The sequence below is a fragment of the Prosopis cineraria genome, unplaced genomic scaffold (assembly GCF_029017545.1).
Source record: "Prosopis cineraria cultivar Desert tree isolate PC_DT_omini unplaced genomic scaffold, ASM2901754v1 PC12, whole genome shotgun sequence".
In the NCBI taxonomy this organism is placed as follows: Eukaryota; Viridiplantae; Streptophyta; class Magnoliopsida; order Fabales; family Fabaceae; genus Prosopis; species Prosopis cineraria.
In genome coordinates this window covers 7,712,663-7,736,516 of record NW_026555343.1, presented here as the reverse complement: position 1 = coordinate 7,736,516, position 23,854 = coordinate 7,712,663, and the positions used below count along the sequence as shown (strand labels likewise).

The window sequence follows — 23,854 nt, the reverse complement described above, 5'->3', positions numbered from 1 at the left end:
ACGCCAATAAAAAATTAAAGATATCTATTATACCTGACAAAAAAAAAATTTAAAGCAAATTTTCCATTTTGTCCTTTAGCCCTAAATAACTTTCTTAAGCAACAAAAAAATTTGATAGGTTCAATAAATAGTTAAAGCTAAATTACACTCCTCCCTTTAGTCCCCATAAGTTCATTATTATAATTATATTTTAATTTTAGTATTGTTTTATTATTATATCTGAATTATAAAATCTTTATTATTGTTGAATTTTAAATAACAATTCCTTATTTATATTTGTATCTATATTCATAATTATAAAATATATTAATTTAACAAAGACAGGAGTGATTATGATTCAATCACTATTTAATTATTAAACTTTAAAGTAGTACTTTAATTCAATACTATAGAGATTTACTTAGAACTTGTATGAATAGGGAGCAAATGAATAATTGTCCCCTAATCAATTCGAAGGATTCTTTGTAGGAACAAGAAAGCAATGGTGATGAGAAGTTTTTCAAGCTACATGTTAATGGCTCCTTACAAAGCGATGGTAGTAGTGTTTGTGGTGAAAATTTATGTGATAAGAGCAATAATTGGATTTGTCGTTTTAGCTCCAAAATTAATCCTTATTCCTACCATTATGGTTGAGTTGATTGGATTCATTAGGGAGGGCGAACATATGTTAGCAGAGGGGTATTTACAAGGTTAATTTTTTTTATTGTCTTGAAGCCATTGACCATATTATTAGAGGATATGATATCAATTATCCTTTTAGGGACATTGTCATTGTCGAGGAAGCTGTTGCAGTAATATTGTGTATGTGTCTCAAAAGAAGAAACCCTACATTGCCCATATAAAGAAAGCTCCTAGTGTATGAATATTAAGGAATGAAACGGGTTTGGATAAGAAGTGGGCTCATGCACACAAAATAGGCCAACTCAATGTAATCGCAATTGAAACAGCCAATTCGACTCCTGCGTTTGAGTTAAACAGGCATTGGGTTCCTTTTATCAAATTATTTTTACAAAAAAATAAATAATTATTTATTTAAATGAACTTATCAGAAAACCTTGTTTTTTGGCTGATTGAAATTTGAATTTGAGCCTCAACCGTTCCTAGCTTTTAAGCAAAGTCTTAAATGGATTTATTAATCAAATTTCATTACTGTTTTGTTACCCTAACAGCTCAATGCTTAATGGAAATAAAATGCTTATATTGAGGATTAGTGATGCTTAATTCGATGATATTGTTCCAACGTTTGTCCAGGATTTTGACCTATATATAGGCATGCATGCAGACAAAACAAGGTGCCAGGCTCTCGAGTGTTCGAGCCACTTCTTTCCTCCTCTTCCTTGACTGTCCTGTGTTCATCTACCTGAGTTCTTTTCTTGTTTAGTGCTTGTTGTTTTGTTACCTTGCTTGTGCATGACGTGCTTGTTTAATTCTGAGGAATTGTCGGTCTATCATACTAGTATGCCAGAGTAATTTTTAAGGACAGTGTCATTTGACACAACTCAAACAGCTTTCACTTTCCTATCTGCCGCTAACAGAAGCCCCCTCTTTCTTATATAGGTACAGTCTAATTATTTTGAAACATGTTTTTAGGGATCATAAGTTGATTATTTAATTAGGTAGTCCTATGGAAGGGAATTTTCGCCTCTTTGATCATCATCTCATAGATGTAGAAGAGGAAAATGGAGGAAGAGGATAGGTAGTCTGTTCGGTTGACTCTGTGTTGGACTTTGTTTCGTTGTTATTAATGTATTTTAGTTTCTATTAAAAAAAAATGCTCGATTTGATTTTTGAAAACGTTTCTTTCTGCACTGTTTGGGCATCGTTTGAAACTCCTTTAAAATTTAGGCCACAACGCACCAGTCTTGAAATTCTCTAAACATTATCGGCTTATGGGGTCCAATTACCAATTTAATTCCTCAATTAAAATACAACAACAACAACAACAACAAGCCTTTATCCCACTAGGTGGGGTCGGCTACATGGATTGCAAGACGCCATTGTGCTCTATCATTTATTAAGCTCCTCAATTAAAATAATTTCTTAAAAATTTAAATTGAAGAGTAGTTGAAATATACATCTAATTCTTTAATTTTATATAATATTTTAATTTAATTTTTTAATTTTATAGAATATTTGTTTACTTTTCTAACTCTAAAATCGTTAGTTTAAAATAATTATTATTTTAAAAAATAAAACTTAATATGTCAAATATTTTTTTCAATATTTAAATATTAGATAAATGAGTAAATTATTTTTAAACTTTAAAGCTAATAACACCAATAAATTTTGAGCTTATTTATTTTATAAATTATTTTCTTAATTTTTAAAAATAGTGAAACTCAGCCCCTATTATTAATAAATTTAATTCTAACAACTATTTGACAAAAAAAAAATAAAAGGGACCACAAAAATTATCAAAAAAATAAAAAAATAATAATAAAGAACCCTAAATTATATAAAAGAATTTTAAAAATTATATAAAAGGATAAAAAAATTTGGGCAATCTCTATAAATTTTTAGATTACTTTTCGATCAGCTAACTTTTAAAATTAATTTTTATTTACAGCAAAGTCATATTATACATTTTTAAAAAGTTAAGAAAATAATTTATACAATAAATAAATTTAAGCTTGATGTTATAATTTGTTAATTTATTCTTAAATGTTCAATCTACAAAGTTAAAGCACTAAATAAAAATAAAAAATTACACCAAGATCTTTTATAAGGATTTTAATTATTTAGAAATCTTATAAAATGTATAAAATATTTTTACATCTCAATTTTTTTATAATTACAATTTAATAAAGATAAACAATAACTTGATAAAGAAAAATAATAGTTAAAGTATGAGTTTAATGTCAAATTTTTATTTTTTTATTATATTATAATTGTACAGGATTTGTAATTTGACAATAATTTATACATTTTATAAGACTTTGAAATAATTGAAATCCTTATACCGTCTTCTTAGTAATTTTCTCTGAATAAAATTTAATAAAGAAAATCAAATAAAGCTACACACGTGTTGCTTCTAGATCTTGCCAGCACTGTCTTTCCTTGCCAGTGCGGGCGTTCCCTTGGCCATCTCTCGCCGGCACTGTCACTGGACTCGCTCTCTACGGGATTGACGTCGTTGTTGCGCAACCGATAGTGGAAGTAGAAACTGTGGTTTTGAAGCCACTGCTATTGGTAGGTTCGACCTTTGCCTGCTCCAATGGCGGCCGTCGATCAATTCGGCAACATGCATGACGTTGCACTTAAACCCAGTTTGCTTCGCACCCTTCTCCAAGATCACGTTCCTGATGAGCATCGCCCATTTTCGAACTCCTCCGAGCTTTCGAAGATTGAGTATATGATCAAAACTCACAGTCTTCTGTCCGAGTCCTTCACCGAATTCATGGCCCCAAAACAAGTTGAAAGCTGGAAATCTGCTGTTGATTCCTGGGTCGACCGCATTTTGACCCTCGTTGCGAACAATATGGTATGTAACCTTATACTCTACTGTCGTAAATACTGATGGCAAATGTAATATAAGGTGGCGCATCGTTGGTATTTACTTATATAGTTGATTAAGTAAGTTAATGATTGGTTTTTATCAGTCGGTGTTAGTTTGTACCTGAAGCATTTCTTTTTTCATTATAAAGTTTTGTTTTCTTTTGTAGCCAGATAAATGTTGGGCAGGAATCTCATTGCTGGGAATTACTTGTCAAGAGTGCAGCTCTAGCCGTTTCCTGACATCCTACTCTGTGTGGTTCCAGAAATTGCGTCCGTTTTTACTGGTGCTGCACTGTTTTTCATGAACGCGGCTTCTTTTCCTGCAATCTTTATTGAATATTTCTTCCTTTGGAATATTTAAGGCAATGGCTTTGTATTTGCTGCTGGTTTGGGAAATAGATAATGTAGACCTGAGCATCATCACCTTGTTGCTTTATCTTTGATACTTAATTGCTCGTGTCAACGGAATTGAAAAATTCACAAATAATACACAAGCCTACTTTTCTGGATTGAGAAGAATGTATATGGATCTCTTCAGTGTCTATGTGTGGCCTCATGCTCTGGTAGGGTTAGTACCTGAAGTTGTCACCTTGATAAGAGTATATTTTAACTAATAAAGTTGTAATCCTATAGATCTACAAAAGCTGTGGCACTCAAACGTGCTGAGGTACTGATACAATCAAGTCAACGTCTTTCGTCTGTTACTTAGAAGGTTGGGAGAATTATGTTGAAGTTGCACACAAGAGAATTAATTACTATAAAATTCATTAACAACCGAATTAAGGAATTAATTCACAACACAAGGAAATTAATTCCTTAGTTCGGTTGTTAATGGATCTTGTAGTAATTAATTCTTTTATATAAGATCTGTATTTAATTCTGCCTAAAAAGTTTAATTGGCAACAATCCAACAACCGGGTGAGATGTGGCCTCTTTATCATATCATATATCTTCTATAACTTAATTTAAGACCTCTTTAAGTTATATAACTGAACTGCTTAGGTCACCTGTTGGGGATCAGAATTGTGGGAAAATATCTAGAGATAAATGTGGAAGTTATCCTGGGATTTTTGGGAATTTTTTTAGGAAGTTGTATAACTAATTGTGAATATTTGAGGGATAGATGCTCAAATAATTATAGCATTAATTATGAGGATTCAGTTTGTGGGTTGTCAAAAAAAAAAAAAAAAAAGAAAGATTTGTTGGGTAGGAGTATAATTAGTATAATTGTGGAAAGATTCTTCTACCTTTTTTGGTAGACAGGTCTGTGTATGTAATAGCCCCTTCCATGTATCAGTTGAAGTAACATTTATGCACTTTTATCACATGGTATTAGTGCCTGAGAATAACTTAGCTCATTGTTCCTTCCTTTGAATCATTGTTTAAGTGAGCCTTGATTGGCACTGTATTATTGTCCAATTTTTTCTTGTTGCTGTTGGAATTTTCCTCCACTGCCGTCTGAGTCGACTTTCATTTATGCCCTCTGTTTTCTTAGTTGTCTCTGAATCCATCCTTTTTCATCAGGAGGGCGTTCATTTCATCCTTAATTTCTGATTTCTCCTTGCACTCAATTCTGGTTTGAAAAACACCTTCAACATGTATGGGAGTTTGTCTGATTGCCTTAATTGCTTACAATCAACCTGAATTCGTAATTTTTTTTCTCTTGGTTCTGAAACGGGGAGTTTGGTATTGACATATGTCCATTAGTCGCTTATGTGTACCCAGTCCTAATGTTCCAGTGTCATCATGGTTGTTTTCCGTTCAATAGTTACATTGATGTCACTTTAACTTCTAATTCCACAGTTTGTGAAGGTTCTACTGTGGTGTCTTGTAGTGCCACCAAAGAGCAGTTATTGGAAGTCAAACTGAAGACCTTCCAAAATTGGATGGCCAAGAGTTCAGTTTCAATTCTGTATGACACAACGAAATCAGGAAAAAATCCAATAGGGATTTAACAAAGAAGAAGTCGAGAGCTTAGAAGCATGTTGGAAATCCTTGAGATTCCTATCGGTAATACGTGTGATATTGTAGTTGTGATCTGGCTCAATTAGTCAAATCTTATAGTTCCCATGGATTTGATATGTCAGATATGCTTTAAGTTCTTGGGTCATTGTCCTACGAGCCACTTACCATGTGATCTGCTTTTCTCACCATTTAAATATATATGCTCCATGTAGTGGCGAGAAAAACCAAACCGAAACCCAAGACCAAACCGAACCATATTTAATTTGGTCTGTTCGTTTCAGTTTATTTGGTTTTTGGTTCGGTTCTGATTATTTTTTATGTGTATTTTGGTTTATTTTGATTTGGTTTTTTAGACAATGAACCTAAAATAATTGAACTGAACTGACACGCACACACACAGCTGCTGTTTAAATCATGTGCTAGTGTTAGACTAAGTTAGTAATCTGGTAAAATAAAAAGGCCAAGTTAGTAACAGGCCCATAGTATATTCCTAAACCCATCTCAATATCTCTGAAATCCTAAAGCCTAAAAAAAACAAAAAATGAAGAAGACTAAGTAACATAGGGCCTCCATGTCTGAGCAACAAGAAAATTTATGTTGATAATGGATCTCTTGCCATTGTTGCAAGGCTTGCAGATATCCAAATTATTCCCTTATTAGTTCCTAGAAATGTTCTCCATGTTCCTAAGTTGTCTGCCAATCTTATTCCTATACAGAAACTTAACAAAGACATGAACTGTACCATGATTTTTATCCTCCCCATTGTGCCTTTTAGGACCAGGCTTGCTAAGGAAAACGATGGGCCGTACCATGTTGATGTATCAAGAAATATCCTTTATATATTATTGAAGGAGACAGGTATGCTTGGGTGCAAACCAGCTGAAACTTCTATGTAATCCATTTATAAGTGTAGATCTAAAGGAAGAAATTCCCCCTCTAGATAGACACAAGGAAATATTAGAGGCTAGTTGGGAAATTGATCTACTCCTCCCTCTCCAATACTCAATTTGTCAGAGAATCATTCATTCATTTCATTTCCGGATTTCAGACAAGTGTCCATTGATTTTAATACAGTGTGATATTTCTGGTTGATGCATTTTATAATCACTAATAAGCTGAGCTGATTCTTGCCTTAAGATGGTCTAGAGTTAAAGTTGTCTCCTTTCCTACAATGAGAAATTCCATGCTTATATAGTATGTGCTGTGTGAATAGGATTGAAAATGTCAACATAATTTATCTGATCCGATGCTTTTTTCTGTTTTCATCTAGCATTAGGATGTTAGCTGTTTCATCTTTTAGTTTACGCATGTGTATAAGCCCAAACACCGCTTGCTTCCATGCATTTTTTAAGGTCAAGATCTAAATATTTTAAACAGATCTTGTGATTTTTTATTGTGTGACGTGTGCTGTATGTTTTTTTAATTAAAGCAGTCACAAGAAAATCTCATTTTGTGAGGGTGGCTTCTTGTGCTTCAATATCTGATATTTTTGCAAGGTTAGATATTTCTTCTCCTACTCAAAGAAATTTGTTCTTAATTGCTTGCTAAATTTTGGAATCATATATGGTATTTTGTGTCCCCCCCCCCCCCGTTTTTTTAACAGAATAGATTTTGTAATTCTGTGGTTAGTGGGTAAGGTAAAATAAAGCCATGATTTATTGTTATCTGAAAAATATTTCCTTTTTCTTGCTGATGGTCTAAATCAGTTAGTACAACCATCCCTCATCGACTTGTGTCAAACAAGTACTTTTTTCCCCGAGGCTTTCAAGAGTGTCTGCCTAAAACAGTGATAGAATTATCAATGTATGTTGCTTAATTTTGCAATCGTTTTAAGAGATCAAACTGGGAGTTCAGTGGCTCCTCATTTGAAATAAGTGGAAGCTGCCTCTAATTATTTTCTTTTCAAGGTTAGGCTGAGTGCATTTCCTGATATTAAGAGAGATTGGTCTTCCTGTGCGGGGAAAGTCATTCAGCCAGTCTTGGACCTGTTGAATGATGACAACTCAGAGGCTATCTGGGTAAGTAGCATAACTTTGAAGATTATGGAACACTATATCTTTTTCAAATAATTGAATGAGAAATCCTAGAATTTTGTAGTAATGATTGAGAAATTCTTGTTTTGAAGTGGGTTTGTTCTTAGATTAGTCTTGGGCTTCTAAACGGAGGTAGAAGTATGACTTCTTCTCTTGCTCACACTCGCACACACACACCCCCCCCCCCCCCAACAAAAGAAACAACAACAAGAAGCATTATTCCATTAAGTGAGGTCAGTTATGAGGATCACAAAATGCCAATGTGTTCTATCAAAAACACACACAAACAAAAAAGAAAGTTTTGGTAATTGTCAAAAGATGATTTGCTCTTACAACTTGGAAGCTGAGGAAGTTAAATGCCTACCGCATGCCCCATGGTTACTAAATGATGACCACCTTTGAACATAAATACTTACCTTGTCGCCCATGTTCTTTATGCTTGATTTTGTTTCAGTTTGTACATATCTTCTTTGTTTTCCATTTCTGAGATTAATTTATTATCTGACTTGTGTTGCATGCAGGAGGGTGCGCTTCATTTGTTATGTACCATATTAACTTCTTTCCATTTTCTATTCAACGTCACTATGACAGTGTATGTTCCTCTTCCCATTGCAACGTTTCTTCCATGATTAATTCGTTTTATGCTATTTAAAGTTTGAAATAATAGAGAATATGGTTTGTGGGTTTATTTTCTAATCAGGACTTAGTTCTTGGACAAGCTTTACTAATTTCTTATGTAAAGAATTCTTTTTAACAAAGAATTCTAACCAAAACAACTTTTGTTTGATAAGATAATCCTAATACCAATATCTCACTCCAAAAGTTTGATAATTGCAAGATTTCATCGGAATTGATGATTCTTTGAACAGAAAAGGCGTACATATGAAGGTAGGGAGAAAGACTCCTGATTCATCCCCCTGACTTAGCTAGTTTAAAATTTAAAATTTAAAATAAAGTATAATTACGATAAATGATGACCAAGAGACAACAAGAAACAGAAAAGGAAGATAAATCGTGAATGCATACGACAACAACAACAATGGTGATTAGGTCAAGTAGAAATGATTATATCCCTTAAAAAAACCTTATGAATGGAGAAAATCACATCAAAAGAGCTACTCCTATTTAGACCTGATAGTGCTCGGATCTGGATTAGTTGATAGCATCAGATGCCATATGGTTGTCATTAAGAAAAAGAATAACAATATACCTGGAGTGGAGTAGGCATGTGATCTTTGATTTCCCGCTTAAGCTGGATGGTTGATGGTTAACATTCCTAGTTGCAAATAAACCCTTCCAACATGACCCAAGGCAATGTCTTGTTCTGGGTCTCAAGGCATCAACAACTTGATTCAGGCTGGATGTGTAAGTTAGTTCAAGAATGTGCACATCAAGTTTTTCCTTAATGAAGTGCCGATCAATTTAAATGCCTTTTGTTCTATTATGAAGCACATGATATTTTTGCAATACCAACTAATTGTAGAGATATTACCACAAAATATCTTCATGGTTTCAGTCATAGGAATTCTGAACTTCTCCACAAGTCTTTTTAAACCAACTATTCCTCAAATTTCTTTGCCATTACAGTGGCTTTGGTTTCTCTGGTTTGACATCAGCACTGATGCCCTTTAATATCTTGGTGGATTATGATTGACAACTGGCATGTGGGAACCACTATGCCTGCCTCTAAGACTTGTGGAAACTAACAAACAAGAGAAAGAACACAGTGCTGAAAGTTTCAGTTCAAAGTTCATCTAAGCTGCATCTTCAGTTAAGGCTTGGCTCTGAATTGCTTTCAAGGACTGGGTTTGAAGGCGATTGTTCTGCTTTTGACATCACAATCACCAAATCCATAGCCTTCAAATATCTTTGGTTTGAATTGTCACTATGAATTCCCCGTAAAATCTTCTTATGTCTGGACAGGATTTTGTAGGATCATGCTTAGTTGGTACTCTGTTTGCTATCGTTCTCATTATTAGCATTCCATGAACTTTGGCAAGAAAATCCTATGCAGAACGACTTCACATTCTCAAACCCTTCATTTTTTTTTTCTTTATCTTTTCTGTCATTGCTTGAATTTCTTTTGTTGGATTCCATTCTTTTCTTGGATACTAGACTTAACTTCAGGTGACTTCTCTACTTGAACAAACATGATCAGAGGATTTCCTCTTCTTGATTGTTTGTGGGCAGAGTATCTTGATTGAGGGGGGTCGTGTGTCTTTGAAGCTTCACTTCTAGTCTCTGAAATTTTTGCTGCGACTTTCTTCCAATTGATCCTAATGGTGGAGGTGAAAATAGTTAGTTTTTATATAATATAATATTGTACAGAAAAATTGGATTTTAAATAAGATTACAATATTTTAGTCAACAATAATAGGATTATAATTTGTTTTGGAAATCTTGAAACTGGTAAGCCATCTTTTATAGTCAATGGGATACTCACCATGCAAAGCAATCTGGACTAAACAAAAAGAAATAGAAATATGCACTATAAAGGAACAAAATTAAAATGCTTCACTTACAACACAGAAACATGAAAATGTTGCTGGGAAGCAAAGCAACGATGGAAGGTCTCAGCTACAATTAAGGGCCCTTCATCATTGCTTAGTGACTGATGACTCAACCACCTGTTACTATGTCTTCCAGTCATGCTTCTTTCCATCAATGTCTTGAGGAACCTACCTAGATTTTGAATATTGGCGGACTGATTGCCTTTATGTTGTTGGCTTGAGGATTGGCTAATGAACAAACTGTTTGTCCCATTAAGAAAATTGAATTGTTTTGGACACGCTAGCATGCTTATGTGTTGAGAGTGCCACACTCTCCCTTATGACTTACTTTGTTTTTTTGTATCTGGTTGATTGTGTATCTAGTGGTATCCAGCTTAAGCTTATCGCTAGATTCTCAGTCCTGATTTGCTTGAGAGAATCTAAGGCATCTCGGTCTTCTACAGCTGATGGACTTCTATAGATATAACCTAGTTGCTGGTTGAGAATGAGATGAACCAAAAGAATTATTCCCAAGGGCTCTCTCTGGTTTTTTCGCTCACAAATCTACACTAGGCCTTCATTCACTATTTGCTTGTATTAGAATTTTGTGACCAAGTTCACGGTCTCTCTGTCTATGTGCCCTACTTGGTAGATAAATGTAGGCATGCTATGTTTGCACGTTGGAAGTCCTTATTTATATAGATTTCTTTTGTACTTCATTTGACATAACACCTAGTGAAGCATGATTGTTCATCAATCCATTGCCAAAATTTCATGAACTGATTAGTATTATGAATTTATGCAGGTTGAATCTGCCATTGCTTCAAAACTTTTCTCAGGAGGATGTAGTCATAATATGTTGAAGGTAGTGAGCTTTCTTTTTCATGGTTGTTTCACACCAGAACCTGAATCTGGACTTCTTACTCTACCTGGCTCGGCATTCACAATTCTTTTACTCTAGGAGGCGGGCATAAGTTGGTGAAAGTAGACTAACTGTTAGAGAAGCGGAACTCCAGCATAAGAAATTTCATAGCAGGAAACACGCCCCTCCAGTCTCCACCGATCACAATACCATAAATGAATGGCAAGCCTTCATGAAATATAAGATGAAACAAGCAGAAATTACGGTCCTGTCTGGTTATGTTCTAATTTTTTTTTGTTTTAAAATCTATTTTGTGAAATAGTTTTTAGAACTGTTTTTCAAAACAAAACAAAATGAAAACTGTTTGATTATGTGAATTTAAAAACAGTTTTAGTTTTAAAAACCGACTAATAATGATGGTTGTTGGCAGCTAATAGTTGGTGAATTATGATTAATTAGGCTTGTTGTTATTTATGAAGTAATTAGTCAAGCTAACTATAATTTTCAATAATAAAATGTGGTGGATTTTGAAACAAGAAAAATAAAACAAAAAACAACTTTGAGATGTTTTTATTTTTATTGTATTTTTTTAAAAAGAGAACAGGTTGGGAAACAACTAAATAAAAAACTTAACCAAAGGGTTTTCTAATTTTTTGGTTTTAAAATCAGAAAACAACCAGGCTCTAGGTGGCTGGATTTTTCTTTCTTTTCTTTCTTTTTTCGTGTTTTTGGCTTTGTGAACACCAAGGTTAGGATTCAAGATGGGCGTTACCTTTTCTCTGGTTCTGTGCAATTTTGCAGCTGAATTATAGATAGTGAATGAGAATGCTTAATCATTTGACAACTGCCGTGATAGTCACCTTCCCTTTATGTGTATACTTAACAAGATAATTATGAAAACAAAGGTAATCCCTCAAAGGGATGACATATATCTGAACTTAATGGTGAAGAACAACTGCATACCTGCTAGATAATAATAAACTCCGAACTTATGCATATAGGATAAGTGATAACTTTTGAACAATATCTTTAATCCTCTAACACTTCATCTTTAATGCTTACCCTTCAACGATTGATATGCCTTCAACAATAATATTTGGGTTAGTATTAGTTTCAAGTGAGATTTTGATGGCTTTAGGAATTTCATTAATTGAAACATATTCGGTAGTTAGGCAGTTTTTTCAATTTTCTTTTTTATTTTTTAAAAAAAGCCATACCATTGGATTCTCTTTGTCTAAAGAACTTTATTCTCTTTTAGGAGAATTATAAGTAATCAAGTGATCTTATTCTCTTTGTTCTAAAGAGCTATGCTTGGTGTTATTCATCCAGAAACTTGCTTATTGCCTAGCATTACTTCCCAAAGTGAGAGGAGACGCAGAAAGCTGGTCTGTTTTGATGCAGAAAATTGTGGTGGTAATAAATGGTCAAATAAACAATGCCTTTCAAGGTCTAGAAGAAGGTTGATGCTAATTTTATCTATTTTGTGGGTACCAATATTAAGAGCAGTAGATGATCATCGTCTTGAATGTGTAGCAGAAACCAAGCAGAATGAGATTATTAGGTTGTTAAGTCTGCCAGGAAAAAATTCTCCACCACGTTTAGGATGCTGTGCATTGGATGGGAGAAGCTACTAACAAGGCAACAAAGAGGTCTGAACAATCACTGCTGCCTATTGTCTCTCCTCTTATGCTTTGCTGTTGCAATATGCTTACAGATTCATATTCTTCTAAGGTACTTTTAAATTCATCCGAAAGAACAAACAAGGACCCAATTATGTTCCAGCAACTGTTAGTAATGTTAATTATAATTCTTCTAGTAGAAGTTTGATGAAAATCGATGTGATTTTATTGCCAGGTTAATGTACCTGTTCGCCTGTTATTGGCTCTTGTTGAAAGAGTACTGATGGTGAATGGCTCCTTGCTACAAACGTCATTGCCATTAATGACTGCTAGGCAACAAGAGAATGTTTGTTCAGAACTTCCAGTTTTGCATTTACATTGCTTGGAATTGCTCATTTCTATTGCAAAGGGCATGGGCAGGTATGGCTGCTTTGTATCCTCTGCCTCCAAAGGGAAAAAAAAATAGGCAGTGCTAGTACTAGTGATGCAAATTGTATTTAATAAATGTGATATTAATCTATTATATTCTGTGAGTCTGATCTGAGCATCAGAAATTTTTTAACACCTCTATCTTCCTTTCTTATCCATGTGAGGAAGTTTTATTGAATTGCGATAAGACCAGCCTTGTTATACTGTAGTGAATGCTAGGCTTTAAAAGGACAACAAGAGCATAGAGCTAGAATAGCAGAAATGAGAATGTTGAGATAAATGTGTTGGCATACATGAAAAGATAAAATCCATAATGAGCATATTCAAGAAAAAGTGAGTATGGCATCTATTAAGGGAAAGATAGTAGAAAATTGTTTGAGATGCTTTAGACATATATAGAGAAGGTCGTGGGAGGCATCGGTGAGGAAGGTGGAACACATAGTCTTGAGCTTTTTAAAGAGGGATAGAGGAAGACTAAAGAGAATGCTCATGGAAGTTATTGAATGAGATTTTTTGATCAACAATATTTCCAAAGATTTGGTTGATGATAGAGCATGATTGGGTTGTATAATCCTTGTAGCCGACCTCACCCAGTGAGATAAGACGACTTGTTGTATTCCTTCCTACGGCTCATATCCATTGCTTCTTCTTCATGTTCAAACTATTTCTCATGGCATATTTTACAAAGAATTATCTAGCCCTATGGACATTTCATGTTTTTTTGTATCCTTGTTATGACTGTGTATCAATTCTTCCCATCTAAGACTTATTTTCTCCTACTTTTCTCTAATAGCAGCCTATGTCTGTGGTACATCAATGGTGATTTTAGGTTTCTTGTGTGCTATAAAGTTTTAAAGTATTACATTTTCACTGATGAAGGCGTTTATTATGTTGCTTCTACCATTGAAGAGCAATTCAACTGTTTTAGCTTACAAGGAACTATAACATTGTTACTCATCCTTCCTTTCCTTTATCCTTTGTGCTTTATTTTGTTTCAAGAATGCTGAATTCTACTGATTTGCCATATGTATGTTGCAGTCAACTATTGCCACATGCTGCCTCTATGGTTCGCATTATTACATTGTACTTCAAGACGTGTGCATTTCCAGAATTAAGGATTAAGGTCTATTCAATCACAAGGATTCTGCTCATATCCATGGGTGTTGGTGAGTTAAGTTTCTTATCAAAGATGTCACTGTTCTGACTATTGGTGTTAATTTTGTTTGGAAGACTTGAGGTTATTCAAAATTTGTTCATTTGTTTTTACCTTAAATAACAGATTGGTTAAGAAGTCAAAATCTTGCAATAAACATATAATTAAACAAAAATATGATTATCAACCACTACATCGCAGCCATTAGAGTAATAAAGAACAAAAAAATGAAGGGCATCAAGTTAGCGAGTATCATTTTACTAGTAGTGTAGAGCACAATGGGATGGAGGATAAAGTTGGCATTGCCATTATTTCTGTAGCATGCCTATGTCAACACTACATGTTCGACAATTAGCATAGTTGTGATGCCTATATTCTCAAGTTTTGAGGTTGAAGCATAGCATCCTGCATCTCTTTTTAGTTTTGCAGCATCCTCTGTTCCCTCTAGCACCATCTGCAGCAACTAGCAGCCACTCTTTTGTCATCCTCTCCATAATTGTTTTTTGCCCAAAAACTAGATGCTCGCTTTCTTCACTCTCTGTCCAGCAAAATCTTCTTTCCTTCATTTTTTGCCTGATCCAGATTCCTTACCCCCCCCTTCTCCCTGCCAATCTTCAATATCTCCCATTACTGGCCAGTGCCCATTGGAAATTCCTTTTTGCTTTCGAGATCAGGGTTTACTTGTTATTTCTCACTCCCATCAATCTGCAGTCTTCCTTCATTCTACCAAGTACCCATCATAGCCTTCTCAGTTTCTTATCTAAATTCCAAATATCTTCGACCTTGTGGATCAATTATCAGAACAGAAACTTGGTTTTATGACTTTGGGATGATCATAAATTGCTGTGATTTTTTTGTCAAAAAAAGGGGAAAAAAAATAAATTGCTGTGATTTGTTTTAAATGTGAGTATAATTTTCGTATGTAATAGTCAGTCTATTAGTATATTGCCATAATGAACTATAAAATATTATTTCAGATATTTAATGCGTTAAGCTCTTCATTATCTTAGGTGACACACAAATTTGACATAGCATTTTGAAGCCTTGGTCACTAAAACTACAACATGCACTATCAAAAACTACAGTACAAATCATGCTTCTCTTTTATCAATAAAATGAAAAAAAAAACTGGATTTCAGAGGTTAAAATTTTGGGAGTGAGAAATAACAAGTAAAATCTGATCTCGAAAGCAAAAAAGAATTTCCAATGGGCATTGGCCAGTAATGGGAGATATTGAAGATTGGTAGGGAGAAGGGGGTAAGGAATCTGGATCAGGCAAAAAATGAAGGAAAGAAGATTTTGCTTGATAGAGAGTGAAGAAAGCGAGCATCTAGTTTTTGGGCAAAAAAATAATTATGGAGAGGATGACAAAAGAGTGGTTGCTAGTTGCTGCAGATGGTGCCAGAGGGAACAGAGGGTGCTGCAAAACTAAAAAGAGATGCAGGATGCTATGCTTCAACCTCAAAACTTGAGAATATAGGCATCACAACTTGCTAATCGTCGAACATGTAGTGTTGACATAGGCATGCTACAGAAATAATGGCAATGCCAACTTTATCCTCCATCCCATTGTGCTCTACACTATTAGTAAAATGATACTCGCTAACTTGATGCCCTTCATTTTTTTTTGTTCTTTATTACTCTAATGGCTGTGATGTAGTGGTTGATAATCTTATTTTTGTTTAGTTATATGTTTATTGCAAGATTTTGACTTCTTAACCAATCAATGGCAGCCAAATTCAAAGTTATCCCTTAGTCTTCCCTTGCAATGAGGTCAATGGATTGAGGAAAATTATATAGTCAGAATAATTGATTTTTCTGCATCACATTTACTGATTAACTTGTGCAATGGCGAGACTGAGGTTTGTTATGCTAATCTTGAAGAATTTTTGTTATGCTAAATGGTTTACTAATAAATATTCTTGAACAGGAATGGCTTTATGTCTTGCCCAAGAAGTTATCAACAATGCGATTATTGATTTGATTGCCCTTGGGAATAAGAGTGGGGGCACATTAAATGGCTCAAATTCAAATGCTTTTACTGGACCTTTGGTACAGCCAAGTCATAGAAAAAGGAAGTGTAGTAGTACAACTGCCACTCTTTGGAAGCAAAATGAAGGTTTGAGAGTGGAAGCCCCCAATAATACTTTAATGAATCCAATTTCTCTGAGAATAGCTGCACTCGAGGCTTTAGAGGCTCTTATCACTGTGGTATGTATATTCTGTCCTATGGGAATACTATTGTTCCCTCATTGATCTCTTCCTTCCTTAATTGGCTTTTCTAGGTCAAGTATGCAAATATATATATATATATTAATCTTGATAGCAGTGTTGGGATACCATGACATTGCTATCATTTTTGCTACTTTTTGGAAATTCTTTTTAATCAATGGTACTTGTATTTGTCCATGGTCTTCAATCTTTTAAAATTGTCTAGTAACAAATATGTGATCTCCAATGAACAAGTAATGCCTTTAGGAGCCTGGTCAGGCAAGATTATGGTTTTTAAATCATTTAATCTCTGTACGACACCTTCTCTAATCAATCTTAATTTTTTCTTTTGGCGACATAATCTAATCAGTCTTTTGTAGTCTTTCTCTGGTATTTATTTCTGTTAGACCTATTTAAACTGGCATGATTTTTGTAATTTAGCACCATAATTGGGCATTTTGAAATCCACTTTTAGCCAGTCATAAGTTAAACAAAATCAAATAACAAAAAACGAAAATGAGAGGAAGATTATTCTTGTCATGAGTTAAAATATCCAAGTGATTGTTGAAGATGAAAATGAGAGGAAGATTGTTCTTGGATGGAATGAATGCATGAAAGTTTCATAATCTTTTATCAGGCAGGTTCCTTGAAATCTGAACAATGGAGGTCAAAAGTAGATAATCTTTTGATAGTCATAGCTGTGGACTCTTTTAAGGAAGGGTGGGTCCGTGAGGAAGTGGCTATGTCACAGAAAACGTTGCCTTCTGCAACTTTTGCTGATTTGCAGCTAGCTGCACTGCGTGCTCTTTTGGCATCATTTCTTTCCATTTCCCGAGCGCCACCTCCATATTTAGCCCAGGGTCTTGAACTTTTCCATAGGGGTAATGTGATCATCAATTTGCAGGTTCTTTTATTCTTATTGCTATTATTCCTAGTATAGTAGTAAATTGGTGAATTTTGTCTCTGAAGATGAACTATTAAAGATAATTATTATTGTCAGTATTTGTAGCTGCCTTATGTGAAATTTTGGAGTATTGTTGGAAAGAACCAGTTTTACATCTAATAAAATGGGGAAACAAGCAGGGAGTAATGTATATTAGATTGTGTACTGCTTTCCTTCAATGGCTGCTTGATTCAGGATTAGGTTATTGCTGAGTTGATTGAAATTTTGAAGCTTTTCTTCTTGTCTCCTTTTTGCTTCTTCACCTTATTATAGTATAGCTAGCATTTCAAATTGTCAAGGATCAGTTTAACTGAAAATATAAGTTGTTAAGTAAAGACACGTGACTAGTTTTGTTTTAAACTTGGACACCTCACCTCTCTTACAAGAGGTTCCTTGGGTTTGAAACATGGATAAAATATAGTCTCATCATCATCATCATACCTTGGTTTGAAAATCTATTTTAATTGAGGGAAAGTTAGATGGCAACAGTCGAATTTTAGACCCCTTGGCTATAGAAGCTATGATAATATGTTAAGGACCAATTGAACTCAAGCTCGATCAATTATAAGGTTCATGAGTAGTCTCATTGCAATCTCTACAAAAACCTACCTCATAGGCAAGCTTACCAAAATTTCTTTTATATTATTCTCTCTATTGCTTGGTCTATTATTTTTGCAGGAAAGCAACAAAGTGGAACAAAGCTTGCTGAGTTCTGCGCGCATGCTCTTTTGGCCTTGGACGTGCTCTTACATCCTAAGGCGGTTTCATTGGCAGACTACTACGAAAATCACAAAAAATCTCTTGATAAGTCTCACTGTAAGTTCCAAGATGATGTAACTGATGGCCTGAAAAATAGAACCCCATTTTCCCCATTTGGCTTTCAGCCTGAGCAACATGATGCTCCTAAATCCAACGATGATCTATGTGATGAATGGCTGGAAAACGAAGAACCTGGCACACCATTGGCCGGAGACATAGAACCCAGTGAAGACCCATCTAAAGTTGTCAAATATTATGATAACCCAAAATTGCTTTCTGTGCACCATTCTTCTGTAACCAGGACGCAGGACATGAGTGAGCATGTGCCTGAGGCAACTTGCTCAGGTGTTGAAATGAGTGTTGTTGGGAATGAAATGAACGTTATGCAATTTCAGGAATCCACTTGGTCAAGTTTTTCTGTGGCTGAAGCTACTTGTGGTTCTGTGGCCACTCAAATCGTGGATGAGAGGATTGTTTCAGACAGTTCTATGACTCATCATGCAGGCTTTCAAATAGATTCTGGCCAAGGAGCCTCAATCCATGGAGGTGTTGAATTAGCTTCCTTCAGTAATAGCTTATTGCTAGCAGCATATACTGATAAGAACAAAGAATTTGCATTTGAATTTGATATTGGAGATGCAGCTGCTGAAGATTTTTTTTCCTGACGTCGTTGCTTCAAACCCTGATTCTTGTTCTGATTGAGTCTGGATCCAGTGTCTGATCACCGCATTTTGTGATTTACTTTTATCCAAAGAAGCATCAGAGAGTAACAGTGCAGTTTAATGTGATTTGTTTTATTATTATTATTATTATTATTATTATTTATTTATTTATTTTTTTCCTTAAGGAATGTACATGGGCATTTTATGTTCTACGTGAGCTATCCATATTTTTTGTTCTGTTTGCTTTGCTTTGCTTATTTGAGATAACACCCGGGAAAACATGGTAAATCCGTCACCAATTTTTCTTGATTTAGTAAATGTATATGGTTTATCAAAGTTGAATCTGCTATTTTATTTCAAAACTAAGTTGAGAGGATGTTGTCATCAGTGGGTAAGTTAGAAATGGACTCTGAAATGAATTCACCCCATGCATTTGTATAAGTTATACAAAAATTTTAAAAAGTTCACATAATTTGAGAAGTTAGGTGAACAGTAATTCATAATGAATCAACGGTGACACATTGTTTTTAGGGCGAATGACAATAAAGTTTCAAAATAGAAAATTGAAAACGGTTGAATTTTTGACAATTTTTTAGAAAGTTATAAATATTAATTTAGATAATTGTAAATTTAAGAGTTTTAATTATATGTAAGATATTTATATTCTAAATATATTTCACAGTTTTCAATGAAATTTTTATTTATAATTGTTTGAATCAATATGTGTAACTTATATTTTTTAGAAAATTTCATTGAGAATCCAACTATTATAAATTTATTATTTCAGAATTTTACTGTCATTCTATTGTATTTTTATCATATGTACCTAGTTACAACTATATTTGCATGGGAATCTCCGGGGCAGATAAATGAACGAGTCTTGACACACACAAGCAAGGTACCCACATGCATTTGCGCGTGCACAAAATTGAAATGTTGACATATGTTATTAAAAATATCTTTTTACATGTTATGTATCATAAATTGTGGAGTCAAATCTTGCTATATGATGATTTTGTTAGTGGATGATTTGTAAATACCTCTTAAGCATTCTTTAAGTTTAGAGATATCATTTGACTCTAGTATAGCAGGCTCCTGGTATTCAATTTATCTTTTTTTTTTTTTTGAATTAGAGTTCAATTGCATAGGTCATAATACTTTGTAAATATGTGGGCGCGACTATTAACAAAAAGTTCAATTTCATATTTTACTAGAGAGGGAAAAATTAGATAACGAAATCTTTTTAAGCAAAGAATTTAAGAGACATTACCACCTTGCTATAAATTCCACCAGAATAAATCCACCAGTCTAGTATTTAATACCACAATATTTGCCATGAAGTTTAAAAAACAAAAAAACTACATATGGATGTGTGTGAGGGAGATTTAATATAAATGTTAAAATTAAAAATACTTAAAAAAATATTTTCAACATCCCATTCACATTTTCTAAATAAGTTAGGAAAATAACATTTAAGGATCCTTAAAAACATTAATTACAGTTAAGGAAATGAAATTTTGAAATTTTAAAAAAAGACTATAGACTGTGGTTGAAATTAATCTTTTTAAGTGTATTTTCTTCAGTATATATCTTTGATATTTTCAATATTTAGCTTCCAAATTTTAGTACTTGTATTCCACATTTTCAATACTTATCTTGAGCATTTTCAATACTCATTCCTTCAGTTTTTTTCAATAGTCATCTTAGATGTTTTCAATAAGTATCTTCCATATTTTTAACAATTATCTTTAATTTTTTAATACTGAAAATGTGGAAGATAAATATTAAAAACATCTAAAATAACTATTTAAAAAGTGAAAAATTGAGTACTGAAAATAAAGATGTGAATGATAAAAATATGAAATATAAGTCCTAAAATAATTAACTCAAATTTAAATTCCACTATGATCCTTATATGAAATTTTTAAATGTTATTTTTCCGATAAGTCATTGTCAATTTACACTGCACATATAATGTGTTTGTCTGTGTATATGAGATGCAAATATGTATGATATGGTATGTCTCATTTTTACTTGAATTAATATTGATAACGTAATAATTGACGAGAAGGTTGGTGAACTTTTTTAGGGCGATTAATTCCATCTATTTTAAAATAATTGTCAAACAAGAATTAAAATCATCGTTAATATATATCAAAGCCAGTCAACAATTATTCAACATTCCATTTAAATTTACCAAAGTTATTATTATTGAGGAATGGCATTATTAAAATATCAAAAAGATTGAATTAAATTTAAATAAGGATTAAAAAAAATTTGAAAATCTCAAATAGGGCCCAATTCTAAGACTTAAAGTTTGGTAATAATTCCAAGACTTAAAGTTAATATTGTTGAGTAATGACATTATCAAAGTAAATATTTTAAAAAATAACTGTTTGGGCTGAAAAACCGAGAATACTAAGGCCCAATTCCAAGAAACTCTGCAACAAGCCCATTCCACTATCACCTAAATGTTGGCCCTTTCGCGGAGTTAATGAAACGTAGCGTTCCAATGAAGTAGTGACCAGGTCCAAAAGCCATCTCCCATTACTCGCAAAATTCAAAGCACTTACCCTAGCACGTTCCCTTAATGAGGTGCACCAATAACATGTAAATAGGTGTGAATCGTTAACACTCTGTTAGGTAAGCAAATTTTGAATTTAAAGAAAAGCGTCATTGCCTACTTGTATGGAAGGCAATGAGCGTATAACTAGAGATCCTCTTTAATACTCTTCCTAGCTCAATTACATTAATTAAACTCAACTAACCTTGTGTCAATCTTGAACTCATCTAGCGCAACCCTTTACTCCTAGTCTAGACCTTTTAGGCTTATTACTTTGCTTTTCCCTCATATCATCGGAGCACCCTTATTGTAATTACTCCCAAATAATGAAGTATCATTATTGCTTGCATGGTTGTGCCCTTTGAACTCTAATTCGCTTTGACACTCTAAGAAAATTGTAGTCAAAAACCTTGAAAACTCACAATTGTTTGATCACCAACTCTTTCAAGGATATAGGTCTTTTGGCATACTTGGCACACTCTAATAAGGAGCATAACATTTCAAATTGCTTTTTGGTAGCAACAAGTTTTGGCATACCTAATGGGACCTACTTATTGAAGCAATGTTAAGGAACACTCATTTTAAATATTTTGATGAAGACAACATTAGACCTTAAGGTTTAGAAGGCGATGCTACAAGCATAGTATGTAAAGCTCCTATTTCAAATGCAAGGGATGAAAGGGAGACATGATTCCCAAAACTCAATACTTTAAGCCACTCAAAGTTAGATGAGCCTTTGTCTAACTTGCTGCTAAGCCATTTGTTGCAAGGAGAATTTCTGATCAAGGCTTGAGGATCCTTTAAAAAAACTTAGAGTGGTAAGCTGAGCAAATCAAGAAGACCTTCGAGAACTTCACGAGATGCTATGAACTGGACAACAAGAAAAGAGCTGATGAGGAAGCGATGTTCCATGCTTAGTAAATGTAGAAGGCACAGAAGAAAGATAAAATCTGCACTACCAAAGCATGTGAGTAAGATTTTGCCAGCAACAAGAGAAACAAGAACATAAGAGGCACTTTGAATTATGCTAAGTGATGGTCGAGACTAAGTAGTCTTTGACCAATTAGTTTACAATCCACAAAGCGATCCATATAGAAACAACAAAAACCCCTCAACAGGCTACTTTAGAGAAGAGTCCCACATGTGTGGGTATGAGGGGTCACCCTTTAACACTAAAGATTCGATTGGGCTGCAGCTAGAGACCGACAAATGTTACACTCCACCTTGTAACATCCTAAAATTTTAATCCTGAATTTGTAGATTAATTAGGGTAAATTAGTAAAATGATAAATTGATTAAGTTAATTGTATTTTTGAATTACTAATAGACTTATTGAGTCATTGGATAGCTTTGGAGTCAGACTAGGATGGTAATTAACTAACCGAGCCTGAGTGAAAGCCTTAAATCGTGATTTGTGAATTTAAGTTGTTCGCCGTGGCTAAAGGGGAAAATTTTGTTACATTAGACTTATGTTCAGGCTAGCAAAAAGAGAAGGGAAGGAAGAAAGAACAGAAGAGAAATAGCAAAAGAGATAAATGTCTGCTAGGGTATAAAGTTTTGAGTACTTAGGAGTTAGTTTAGACCTTTAATCTTTTGGAGCTTCATATCTCCCTCCCCTTTCATCCTACACATTTTTTTTTGGGTTTTGTGGAATAGAGATGTGATTTTTTTTATTAAGGGGGAATGTTGGGTTTGAACCAATGCCATTAGGAGTTAATTTAGGTTTCTATACTTGAGGTTGGTGATTTTATGATGTTTTAGAATTGGGTTTTAGGATGGGGATGAACATTTAGAGTTTTGCGGACCATTAATTGGTATCATTAAACTTAATAGGAGTTAAATAAAACTAATAAAAGATTATTAGGGCTTTGATTATGCCAATGATAGAAGTTAAGGACTTGGGTTAGCTTATTTGAGCTAAAAGTGACTATGTTAGAAATAAAAAATGGTAAATGGTGTTTTAATATATAGATTATTGTTGCTTGAGTACTCTTTGAGCAAGTGGAATCTAATTAAGGGAATTAAATTTTATGAGCAACCCTTTTAGTAACAAAAGGATTGAGGTAATTGGATAATCTACTTTGCTTACCTATATATTAGATTGTTTACGAGTGTTTGTGACATGTATGGTAGTGCGCACACACACGTTTATGTGTGAGTTTAATTTTAGAAACCTTTGTGAAGTGAGAAAATGGTTTTAGAAGAACAAAAGTATATTTATAAGTTTGTGAACTTTGTTTCTATAACTGATAAGTTGATCATGAGTTATTACGTGATAAAAAATATGTATGCATGTATGTGTATGATGTCACATGGCATGATCATGTAAGAGGGTGGGAGTTCACTCTAGGTAGGGTAGTATAAATCTATATAGCAGTCACTGATACCATGATTAGCCCTGGCGATCATATTATACATTTCTTTTTATTATAAATTTGTTTTTATCCTATATCACCATAAGTGGTGTGCAGTAGGTAGGCATATAACACCTTGAATATTCATAAAGGGAAAATTTACGGTCCAAAAATGGTTGGTAGCACCTTGGCTAGGCTATCTCCTGTAATTTGTGAGCCTGGGTCAATCTCCTTACATAAACTTGGTCTAGTCGTGTTGTTATCTCAAATATTTAGTCAAACATTGAGGAGGTTCAGACGAAAATAATTGATCATGC

At 33.9% G+C, this 23,854-nt stretch overlaps 1 protein-coding gene across 6 annotated transcripts; it reads left to right on the top strand.

Moving 5' to 3' along the window:
* Positions 1 to 3,053: 3,053 nt before the first annotated feature.
* LOC129289400 (uncharacterized) lies at positions 3,054 to 18,862 on the top strand. Of its 6 annotated transcripts, none has more exons than XM_054926156.1 (12): positions 3,054 to 3,481; positions 3,663 to 3,779; positions 7,373 to 7,478; positions 8,015 to 8,085; positions 10,788 to 10,847; positions 12,174 to 12,303; positions 12,381 to 12,575; positions 12,699 to 12,883; positions 13,931 to 14,058; positions 15,976 to 16,256; positions 16,894 to 17,137; positions 17,878 to 18,862. In XM_054926156.1, the coding sequence occupies exons 7-12, from the start codon at positions 12,462 to 12,464 to the stop codon at positions 18,621 to 18,623; spliced, it is 1,698 nt and encodes a 565-aa protein (XP_054782131.1). In that variant the 5' UTR covers positions 3,054 to 3,481; positions 3,663 to 3,779; positions 7,373 to 7,478; positions 8,015 to 8,085; positions 10,788 to 10,847; positions 12,174 to 12,303; positions 12,381 to 12,461; the 3' UTR covers positions 18,624 to 18,862. The 6 variants fall into 6 exon arrangements, with proteins under 6 accessions (XP_054782131.1, XP_054782132.1, XP_054782134.1 ...); XM_054926157.1 differs by adding an exon at positions 10,944 to 11,119 and having other exon boundaries at positions 12,174 to 12,575; XM_054926159.1 differs by adding an exon at positions 6,236 to 6,956 and having other exon boundaries at positions 12,174 to 12,575.
* The last annotated feature ends 4,992 nt before the right edge of the window (positions 18,863 to 23,854 follow it).